This window comes from Hyperolius riggenbachi, chromosome 12, assembly GCF_040937935.1.
Source record: "Hyperolius riggenbachi isolate aHypRig1 chromosome 12, aHypRig1.pri, whole genome shotgun sequence".
NCBI classification, from domain to species: Eukaryota; Metazoa; Chordata; class Amphibia; order Anura; family Hyperoliidae; genus Hyperolius; species Hyperolius riggenbachi.
Window position 1 is genome coordinate 29,146,215 of NC_090657.1, and position 12,328 is coordinate 29,158,542.

The 12,328-nt window shown below is 43.2% G+C and overlaps 1 protein-coding gene across 1 annotated transcript in view; it reads left to right on the forward strand.

Annotated features, from left to right (window-relative positions):
- Nucleotides 1-6,725, forward strand: part of LOC137541307 (retinol dehydrogenase 8-like) — a 44,347-nt gene extending 37,622 nt beyond the window's left edge. The window contains exon 6 of the mRNA XM_068262550.1: nucleotides 5,213-6,725. Coding sequence (XP_068118651.1) covers nucleotides 5,213-5,467 — 255 coding nt within the window. The 3' untranslated portion in view covers nucleotides 5,468-6,725. The remainder of the gene's footprint in view (nucleotides 1-5,212) is intronic.
- Nucleotides 6,726-12,328: the final 5,603 nt, after the last annotated feature.

Below are 12,328 nucleotides of genomic sequence, written 5' to 3' on the forward strand. Positions count from 1 at the left end.
TTTATGTTTGCACATATTTTAAATTTTACAGTTTTTCGCTGCAGTGAAAAAAATGAAGCAAAAACTTACCTAAGGAGATGGAAGGCTCTGGGATGTATAGAGCCTTCCATCTCCTCTCTCGGTGCTCTCTATCCTGTGCTGGCTAGTTTCAATCCCCCCCCGTTTCAATCCCCCACCGAAAGGGTATTTGGAAGTCTTCGGGAGCCGTGTCCTCTCGAAGACGTGCGGCTCCATACTGCACAGGAGTGAGCGTGCAAGAGAAGCATGATTGTACAGGCGCAGTACAGGGCCGCCCTTCTTCAGGAGCACTCGGGCTTCCTGAAGACTTCTGAAGCCTCCTTCGGCCGGGTAAAGCAGTATTTGACTAATTTAGTCAAACACTAGTCAAAGAGCCAGCACTGGAACGACGGGACCAGGAGAGGAGCGGGAAGGCTCTATAGGACCCAGAGCCTTCCCTCTTCTTGGGTAAGTATTTGTCTCATTTTTTTAAATGCGGTTCCCATTCACTTTAAATACAGATATAGCCTTTGGTTTACTCACTTATATACAGAATAAACTGTAGTTTTCAGGTACCGTTGCTGGATTTGCTTATTACCAAAGCCCACCATGTTTACCCATTATGTTGGCCTTCATATACTGTAATCACCTTATAGAAAATATTCCCAGTATTTGCAAAATGCAGTTGTAATACAAACAATAAAATAGTAATATTTCACTTTAAGGCCAGACGCTTTGCGAAAATCCCAAAGCGCTCAGAATTTGGCGAATCGCAGAAGTGCCGCAATTTCACCACAATTCCCAGAGCAATCGCGTGTTGGCTATTGTTGCTACTGATGCAATTGCTCTGCGACTGCTCCCAAAATGCTGCAAACACACTGCTAGTGGGACCACCCCAATAGGCATCCATTGGTGTAGCGCTTTAAGGATCGTCGGCGATCAGCAAGCACTGCAAAAGCGCTCCTAGTGGGTCCCAGCCCCGACTCCGTAATGATTTGGGACATTTACTGTTCATTTATCAATAATCACTAGCATTCATTTATTATTAAAAGTAGAAAAGTTATTCATGATGGTTATATAGTATATCCGTGTGTAGCACACGTTACTGAAAGTTGTGATTTTAGCCACACATTTTCACAGCAATACGTGGTTAAAGGCACTGGCAGTACAAAAGTATTTTTAACATTTTTCTCTTAAGAATGGTAGTGAGGTCTGGCGTGAGCATTACTGCCAAGGATCAGTAACCAATCACAGCCTTTCTGCTGCTTTCACAATTACACAGCAAAGCCACCTTGACATTTGAGGCATGTCAGTCTGAAGATTGGCAGGTAACCACGTTTGCTAAGCACGGCACAGGAATAGTCAAGGTGACGGGAAGGGGGACCACAGTGTAACTGCTATAGAAGCCATCTGCATAGATTGCCTTGGACTGTGTGGCTGTCGTTTCTTCAGACAGCATGGTCAGATTTCTGCACTGCAGCAGCCACACATGCCATGGATCATAACTTAAACATCATATTGACTGTAAATAAATTTTGATCGTGGGAGATATACACTAGACACCAATAAAGTTAATGTGCACCAATGGTGCACAGAAATGTGACTAGAAAACACCAGTAACTTTTTATACACCAGCATTAACAAGACAACTGCCCAGGTCCATTACCCCTGTCTAGAAAGTGACAGCCATTTTTGTGTAATATAAATGGCATCTGTCACCTCTTCTATCCCTGCACTGTTACGTAACTGCAGAATTCTGGTAACTGTTTGTTCAGTAGCACAAACATGAAGCCCGTCCCCAATAACTCCTACCCATAGGTGAGGAGTGTGAGGCTATTACTACAAAGGGATTGAAAACTTTGTAAAAGGATATATTAAATGCTCAAATAAAGGAGTTGGAGAAAATAGTGTGTCTGCAATTAACTGATGAAACCCTTGTATATTGCAGCCCCGTTTCTATGGGTGTGCAAATAGTGCAAACGCCCGGGTCGCCGGATTGAGCGGTGAGAAGGTGAGCGCAGCAGCATGGGGAGCGGGCATAGTAGTTACAACTCACTTTCTGCCGCTGATCCCCCACAGCCACAAACACCTTCCTCTCCCAGGCGTCCATCGCGTTGTTAACAGCACCTTCTGCGATGATGTGACCGCATGTTATTACAGGGGAGCTGTTTCCAATGCGACAGACGCTTGGGACAGGAAGGAGATAGAGGCTGCGAGGTATAACCACTATACCCGCTCCCCTCCTCCCCCGCCGATGCAGGGTACCTACCTATCTAGCCTTTACTCGGGGCACCTACCTATCTACCTATACTGTGGGCATCTACCTCTCTAAGCTCTACTGGTGGCAACTATAAGGGCTACCCTATACTGGAGGCACCTACTTAGTTAACCTATAATGGGGCCAACTATGCTACCTGTACCGGCTGGGACCTATAGCTGGCTATCCTATACTGTGGGCACCTATACCTGTCTCCACGGGGGGGGGAGGGGGGGGAGGCGGAGAGGGGCGTGATTTTTACACCCTTGCCCTGGGTGCAATTAAGCCTAGAAACTGCCCTGGTATATTGTGGGTGGCATTGGGACATCCCAATCCTGTGATGCTGCATGGACAATCCAGTTTTCCTCTACCATTATGTAATTGTTTAAGAACCGTAAAGGGAACCTGAAGTGAGCAGTACATGGAGGCTGCCCTATTTATTTCTTTTTAGACAATACCAGTTGCCTGGTAGCCCTGCTGATCTTTCTGCCTCCAGTACTTTTAGCCATCGACCCTGAACAAGCATTCAGATCAGGTGTTTCTGACAAAAAATTTACTCCATTTACATTCCAAAAACAGTTTGCGTGCAAATTGTTCAGTACTAGACTCTTCCACGGCTTTGATCATCATCATGGAAGAGTCTAGTACTGAACAATCGCGCAAACTGTTTTTGGAAGCTAATGTCCCTCATTTGCTGCATCTGTTTTGAATGCAAGTTGTGTAATCTGGCCATGTTTTGAGCTTTGCACATCTATGCAGCTGGTCAACTCGGGCGCAGCCTGCATTTGGAAGCATGGCCATTTTCTCCTGTTGTACATCTTGTCACACAAGCTGAGATCACCTCCCCGTGACATCATCAGTAGCAGCCTGTTTTGTTTTTTATCTCCTCCACCAGTTTGCCGGATTCTGTCCTGGCAATATGAAAGGAAGGGAGGGGTTCCTCCAATAATTGTAAAATATTTTATATTTGTCATCCTGCAGCTATGTATTATTATAAGTTAGAAAATAGATTTTATTTCTGAATTTTTTAGTTTTTGGGTCCACTTTAAGAGTTTGGCTACCCATTTAACCAGAGGATCCAGTTCAATGAGGAGTTTGACAGAGAGGAGCAGCAGAGGAAGAACGAGAAGAAAGATGAATGAGACAAGCAGCCAAGTTCAGTGCAGACTTGAGCGGTGCCAGTCGGTTAATTGGTAGTCCACAAAGAAGTGTTACAATAGTCCAGACAACTGACAAGATATAAGAGCATGTATTAACATTTATGCAGGAGAACAGAGGCGCCATTGGGGCTCTTGGTGTTCCTTGTTTTTATGTATTAACATTTAGTTGTGTCTTGAGTGAAAAAAGGACAGATGCGAAATATGTTGAGTTGTAGAGAACTGGATCTGGTTAGAATGAGTGTGAGGTATAAAAGAGTGAGAGGAGTCAAATATTACCCCCAAGTACCGTGCTTTGGGAACTGACGTTATGGGAGTGTTATGAACATTTATTATTTCAGGCAGATAGGTGGACAGAGACGGTGGAAAAATTATTCATTCTCTTTTACTCATATTAAGTTTTAAAAAACGAGAGGACATGAAGGAGGAAATGGCAGACAAGCAGTCAGTAACACGTGTGAGGAGGGAGTTAAGGTCTGTGGCTGAGAGGTACAGTTGTGTATCGTCTGCATATAAGTGGTATTGAAACCCAAATGAGTTGATTAAGTTGGCAAGATCATGCATGGTTATGGAATAGAGGAGGGGGCCAAGGACAGAGCCTTGAGGTACTTGCACAGACAAAGCATGGTATTCGCTTCGGTAAAAGTTGCTTCTGCCGATTGCAGAACTTTACTGGATGTTTATCTGTGGAAAATGGTAGACATAGTCTGGCCTTCTTATGTGTAAGCAACTCTAACAGCTTTACAGAAATATATCATTAAAACCAGATCAATAAAATAGAAGTAGGCAGGAAGACATAACAAATAGTGACAAATGGCAGATGAAATAAAATTTTGAAAAATGTAAAGTCATGCATTTTGGTTGTACCAATGGTCTAGCACCATACAAAATAAACAGGATACAGATGGGGACATCACACTTGGAGAAGGACTTAGGAGTACTCATCGACAACAAGTTAAATAATTATATTCAATGCCAAGCTGCTGCAGCTGAAGCAAATACAAATTTGAGATGCACTTAAGGGGAAATAAAAACTCTGGATGCTAGCATAATATTGTTTAACTCTGTAGTAAGGCCGCATCTGGAATATGCAATTCAGTTCTGGGCACCACATTACAGGAAAGTAACTGCAGGTACACTACAGGTACAGCAGGTGCAGAGACAAGCAACTAAATTCATACGTGGGATGGAAGGTCTCACTTACCAGGAAAGGTTAGATAAACTGGGCTTATTTAGTATGGAGAAAGGACGCCTTAGAGGAGATCTAATGAACATGTATCAATACATCATGGAGCAATTTAAAAGCTTGGCAGATAAGCTTTTTGTTTCTAGGCTTTTGCAAAGGACTAGGGGACTTGGATCTGCACATGGAGGAAAAGGTATTGGCCATTTATTTAGGAAAGAGTTCTTTACAGTAAGGGCGATTTAAATGTGGAATGTATTTCCACAGGAAGGAGTTATGGCAAATTATATATCTGTGTTTAAGGAGGGCTTGGATGCTTTCCTTGCATTGAAAGACATCCATGGCTAGAACTACTAGGTAATGCCCAGTGGTGTTGATCCAGGGATTTTATCTGATTGCCATCTGGAGGAAATGTTTTTGCCCTTTTGGGGGTAAGTGGACCATGCCTTGTAAGGGTTTTTCGCTTTCCCCTGGATCAACAAGGATATGTGAGGGAGCAGGCTGGGGTTGTACTTTGTTCTCTGGTTGAACTCGATGGACGTATTGTCTTTCTTTTTAAACCCAAATAACTATGTAACTGTAATGATTTCACTTGTGACATGTCTTGGTCTCCTGCAGCATACTCTTCGTGTCATCACCATGGAGATGCCTCCTTTCCGGCACCAGACAAACCCACTGTACACTCCTCTGACTGCCCTGAAATATGCTGATCCCAGCGGAGAACTGGTGACGGATGTCTTCTACAAGATGGCTTTCCAGCACGACACCCTGATGCAGGCCAGCCTTGGTGCCATCAAGCTCCTCCGATGGAAAGCACAAAAAGTTCAACAGGGGGCCAGAATTTTGGGCATTATATGGGACAGCGGTCACTGAAGAACACTGCAACCCCTTCTGTTTGCTGCTCAGAATGTGTTTTTGTGATGTTCGCATGTAGCCTCCTAGAATCCATTCCAATACTCTTATTGAGGAACTTATCAGTTCTAATGAGAACACCCAGACAGTTATATGCGCAGCGAATTGCCTGTACATAGAACGTATTTCCTTCACCTCATTAGACATGAAGATGATGCACAAGTGCCGAAATTCCTTCTAGAAGACAAGAGGGTGTCCATCTGTAATTACTGTACTTTTTGTTTGGCTTTGCTCATAAAATTATCTAGTAATTTTATTGTTATATAAAGGGATGGTCAGAAAGGCTGATTTCCCGTTCCAACGTAATTCCACCTTCCGAGAAGTTTCTTTCTAATTTCTGCTGAATGTTTGTTTTTTTCTAAATTGTGTCAACAGAGCTGGTGCTTCAATAGAGGGAAAGGGGGCAAATGCCCCAGGGCCCCAGAGCCTGTGCCCCCCCCCCCCCCCAGGTGCCCCTCCAGCTATGGTGACCCATGACAGTGGGGGTGTTGTGTGTTTACTCTCTATAGGAAAAGGAGGTGAATAACGGGAACCCCCAAAGGGGGCATATGATGGACAGCTAATAATATTGTGTGATGGGGGGATTGGATTGGGCCTGGCAGCCGTCTCAGGGGCCCTGGGGGTTATTTGGTTGGAAGTGGGGCATCAAGGGGGGCCACCCAAGTTGCTTTTTCCCCAGGGCCCCATTGTAGCCAGAGCCGGCCCTGTGTGTCAAAAAAGTTAATTGTTAGAGAAAATAATTTTGTGAAATCCGCTATTTTTTGCGGTTGTATTCTAGAATGTAAATTCCGCATTTCTGATTGGCAGTCGCGATAAACTTCGACATTCTCTGATTGGCCTCATGCTTTTGAGTCTTGTAATTGGCATAAAACTTCCGCCGTAACCCAATTTCTGCAGTACAATACTGATTCTCTGATTGGGCCAATGCTTCAGAGTCTTGGGATTGGCTAAAACTTTCAAGTTACGATAATATTGTATCCCTGCGGTGTTCCAGTTTCCACATACCGGTGTCATCGTGCCAATTTCCGATCAGAAACTTGTAAATTGGAATTTTACGGAATTCGGTATCTCATCCCTGGTATAAATCTCACATGTTCTGAACAAATGAGACGTGTGAAATAAGGGGGCCTTCTGATGGGTTTGATGAGCACATTGGTCAATTAGTTATAAACCTGTACAAAAATTAAAAACTTAATAAACCTTGTATAATATAATAAAACGGAATAAGTGTTATTTTGTTGAAATCTTTTTTTGCTTAACTGCTTAGTGGCATGCAGATGTATTAAAACGTCCTGCTGAAGCCTCTTAATGGCTCCAGGATGTTTTAAAATGTCATACACTGCTGCTGCTGCTGTGCGCGCTCCCGCACGTGCATTCCTGTGCACGTGCACGTGAAAATGGTGAACCCCCCCCAAAAGAAAAATACTATATTGTCACCATACTTTGTACTAGGGACATAATTAAAATCTTGTGATAACCAGAACAAATAGGCAGAAAAAATGTGTGGGTTTTATGTACAGTAGCAGTGTTTATATTACAACTATAGGGGATGAAATTGGAGAAAGTGTATTTTTTTTCATGTTTTCCTTGTTTTTACCTTTAAAATGCATAGAAAATAAAGTAATTACTGAAAACCAATATCAACCTCAAAAAGCCTAATAGGTAGTGAAAAAAACAAGATATAGATCATTTCATTGTGATTAGTAGTGATTAAGCTATTGGCAAATGAAAGGGATGAGCACTGAAAGGTGAAAATCGCTCTTGTCCGTTAGGGTAAAAACCTCCTTGGGGTGAAGTGGTTAAAAAATATCTAGAGCGAGGAAAGTGGGGATGGGAGATGAATAGGGTAACAGTAGGAAGTAGAACCCTCAGGATTGGTTGATAATTGGATAACAAGAGATCATCTTTTATAGAAAAGAAAAATGAAGTAATGAATGTCAGTGTTTTGTATACATATAAATTGAATTTCGCAGTTCTCATTCAGTACAGCCCAAAATAATGAGGAGTAAATGATCCTCCAATAAAATGCTGATCCATGTGTTTTTAGCGAGATTACAGCGATCTTGCAGAAAGTGGCCTTGTGACAAAATGAAGAAGGTGAAGGGACCATGCTGTGCTCTCTATCCATATGAAACAGTGTCCCTCCTATTCCATGTGCATCCCTCTCTAATGTGTAACATTCATGTACAGTGGCCCCTCTCTTTCACCATGTGGGCAGCACGGAGGGGTAGTGGTTAGCGCTTTTGCCTTGCAGTGCTGGGTCCCCGGTTCGAATCCCAGCCAGGTCAACATCTGCAAGGAGTTTGTATGTTCTCCCCGTGTCTGTGTGGGTTTCCTCCGGGTACTCCAGTTTCCTCCCTTATCCTAAAAACATAGAGATAAATTGGCTTCCCTTTAAATTGGCCCTAGACTAAAATATACATGCACTACACAATACATACATAGACATATGACCTATGGTAGGGACTAAATTGTGAGCTTCTTTGAGGGACAGTTAAGTGACAAGAAAATATACTCTGTACAGCGCTGCGGAAGATGTCGGCGCTATTTGAATGCTTAATAATAATAATAATGTACAGCTCACTTGAGCAGCATCTCTCCATATGTTGTTACTCATTAGCAGACCCCCCTTTGCCATTTGTAGGCTTCTCCTCCCTATTCAGAAATCACTTTTGCATGTCCACCCACCCACTTGGGCAGCAGTAGCCCAAGGTCCTTTGTGGCCATTCTAGAAATCTGGACTTGCACTGCCAGGGGGGGGGGGGGGCGGTCAATCTTACTTGTATGACGTCTTCTTCTTCGGTCCGTCCCTGGCGCCTCCCACGATGCGTTCCATGTGCCGGCCATGTGACTACAAGCACTTCTTCCTTCAACCCGGAATGAGGAAGTGTTTGTAGTTACGTGACCGCCGCTTGGACCGCATTGTGGGAGGCGCCAGGGACGGACCAAAAAAGAAGTCATACAGGTAAGAAGTTGCACAGCTTTACTGAGAGATATCCGGATAGAACTATTCGGATGTCTCCCGAATTTGGATTTGAGCAACCCTGATTGAGGCAAGGAGAAGTCCTTTATAAGATAAAACCCACTGTGGCGTAGTGGAAAGGCACCTTGCAGTGCTGGGTCCTCAGTTTACATATGTGCCAGGACATAATCAGCATGAAGTTTTTATGCTATTCCCTGTGTGGGTTTCTTCGAGTCACTCCAATGTCCTCCAACATTCCAAAAACATGCAGATAAGCTTACTGGCTTCCCCCAAAATTGGCCCTAGACTATGACAGACCAAAGACTATGGTAGCAATTAGATTGTGAGCCTCTCCGAGTAACAATTAATGACAATATTATATATAAACTGCTTCAGAAGATGTCAGTGCTATTTTAAATTAATGAATAAAATATAATGGATTTAGACAAATAAGATGAGATTAGGGGAAATAATAAATCAGAAATGTTTTGTGATTCCCATGTTCAGAGTTCTTGCTCGATCTGTGAGAGTTCAAGAAGCACGAGGTCTCTAACATCTACTATCTTTGCAATGTTGTCACGGAGGAGTGGAAGACCATTCCAGTGGTAACCTGTGAGGCTCTAGTGAACTCCATGTACAAGAGAGATAGTGCTAGACAGTAATAGTGGCCACACACCATATTGACATTTTGGGCACAATTTTGACATTATTCACTTGGGGGGTTCTCGTTTATTGCCAGTGATTTAGACATTAACCACTTCAGGATTCGGCGTACGCTTAACAACGCCCCTGAATCCTGAAGTGGATTGCATGGAAACGGCCGCTCGCATGAGCGGCCGTTCCATGTCAGTTCACGGAGGGTGTCTCCGTGAATACCCTGCGAGCCGCCGATCGTGGCTCGCAGGGTAAATGTAAACACACGGGGAAGATCTTCCCCGGTGTTTACATGTATACGGCGCTGCTGCGCAGCAGCGCCGTGGCGGAGATCGGCGATCCCCGGCCTCTGATTGGCCGGGGACCGCCGGCACCTGATAGGCTGAAGCCTATCCCATCAGGCGCAGGACGGAATTCCGTCCTGCGCCGCTCACAGGGGGAGGTAGAGGGAGGGAAGGGGAAGGGCGGCCAGGAAGCACTGCGGAGGGGGGCTTTGAAGAGAGCCCCCCCCGCAAGCGCAAGCAGCCGGCGGCGATCAGACCCCCCCAGCAGGACATCCCCCTAGTGGGGAAAAAAGGGGGGAAGTCTGATCGGCCTGGCTGCTAGCTGATCGGTGCTGCGGGCTGGAGAGCCCACGCAGCACCGATCAGCAAAACCACCCGGTATCCGGAAGTGGTTAATAGCTGTGTGTTGGGTTATTTAAATGGAATGGCATAATTTGCACTGTTATATAAGCTGAGCTGTACACTGACTACTTTACACTGTATTAACCACTTAATGACATGCAGACTTATAAAAACGTGCTGCTAGAGCCTCATAATGGCTCCCGGACGGTTTTATAAGTTACATTGCTGCCGCCACTGTGCCCGTGCGCGCTCCCGCGCTTGCACGTGAGTTCCCGTGCGATTGCACGTGAGATTAGTGAGAAAAGAAAAACATAGAAAAATACACCTTTATTTACAAATAATTTGTCACCATACTTTGTACTAGGGACATAATTAATTAAAATCTTGTGATAACCCGGACAAATAGGCAGATAAAATGTGTGGGTTTTATGCACAGTAGCTGTGTTTATATTAAAACTATAGGGGATGAAATTGGAGAAATAGTGTATTTTTTCATTTTTTTCCCTTGTTTTCCCCTTTTAAAATGCATAGAAAACAAAGTAATTACTGAAAACAAATATCAACCCCAAAAAGCCCAATTAGTGGTGAAATTAAACAAGGTATAGATCATTTCATTGTGATTAGTAGTGATTAAGCTATTGGCAAATGAAAGGGATAAGCACTGAAAGTTTAAAAATCTTGTCCGTCAGGGTAAAAACCCTGTTGGGGTTAAGTGGTGAATTGGGATGGCATAATTTGCACTGTTATGCAAGATGTACACTGACTACATTGTAATAAAGTGTCATAGATTCAGTGTCGTCCCATGAAGAGATATAATAATATTACAAAAGTGTAAGAGCTGTACGCACTATTTTGAGATACTGTATGGCCTGTACACATTGGATGAGTCGGACCTACAGCATATGATGATTAACGTTGGGAAGTTCCTAATGGCAGCATAAAAGGAGACGACATGCTAGTGCTGTGCCATGGCTGGAGCTGAGTTACCAGGGGGCGGTAAATTAGCTGCATGACAAACAAGAGACGCAGTCAGTGGGCCACCTGTGAAAAAGTTTTGCCATGGCTGAGAGCCTCGTCCTATGGAGAATGGAGAGGAGAAGTCACTGACGCACAATCTGTGACAGCCACTGATCCGTGAGTTTCACTTCCACTTCCAAACACTAAAATATCTCCCCTGAAGTCCCAAGAGATATCGCACAACCCTCACCTCCACCTCCTTTACGCTGGAAATTGTCACTGAAAACAGGCAATTGTACCAGAGCCCTAAATGTGTCTGCATGAGCTTCTCATGGACCTGATATTCAGAATGATTTTACTGTATCATGATGCTCTTACTATTACAGATATTACAGATAATTGTCATAGCTAATAATAATGCTAAAAATTACAGATGCTGCTTAAAGAGGAACCATTGCAAAAAACTTAACATTTAAAACACATACAAATTAGAAGTACATTTTTTCCAGAGTAAAATGAGCCATACATTACTTTTCTCCTATGTTGCTGTCACTTACAGTAGGTAGTAGAAATCTGACAGAAGTGACAGGTTTTGGGCTAGTCCATCTCTCTATAGGGGATTCTCAGCATGGCCTTTATTCTTTATAAAGACATTCCCTGAAAATGATTACTACAAAGATGCTGGCCAGCCTCCCTGCTCACTGCACACTATTTTGGCAGTTGGACAGAGCAACTGCCATTTACTAAGTGCTTTTAAAAATAAAGAAAGGAGAAGATGGGCTAGTCCAAAATCTGTCAGTAATGTCAGATTTCTACTACTTACTGTAAGTGACCACAACATAGGAGAAAAGTAATTCATGGCTCATTTTATTCTGGGAGAAACATGCTTCTTATTTGTATGTATTTTAAATTTTAAGATTTTCGGCAACCGTTCCTCTTTAAAGGATTAGCCATACTATGCCAGGGAAACAAATCACATATATAAGTAGATAAATACTTGATCTACTTACATAACACATGTATTGTACTGTCCACATTTTGATTTCAGTGAATTTTGTATAGTAAATGAAGAGAATTCTGTTCCTGGAGGGAACCATGTCTTTTGCCCACAGTTGAGGCCAAATCCTGATGTCCTTTCTGCCCTTTACTTTTTTTTTTCTCCTCCAATCGCTGAGTCACCTCAGCCTTGCTTGTAAAGGGAGCAGGGGATCATGTTTCAGATAAGCAGCTAGGCAGGGAAATAAATGGAAGAGGAGGAATATATTATCGATAAAAAGAACCCCCAGCATGCAACTGTTTGGCTCTGACTAGTAAAGGGCCAGTGCTCCTTAAATGTTATAACTCCAAATCATAACAGCAGAAAAAGTTTTGAATGTATGATTAGCATCTTTATCACTTAATCCACTCACATTTTTATGGTGACACTCCCACTTTAAGGTTCCTGTGACCTAGAGCAGTGGTCTGCAAACTCATTTGTCAAAAAAGACAACGATTGAGATTTCTTTTGAGAGCCAAATTTCTTTTCAAGTACGATGTTTTTAGGAGCCGGTTTAAACTTGCTATTCACATTGAATAAAACCAGATCTCATAGTAATAATTTTATATCATGACCAAAAACGATAT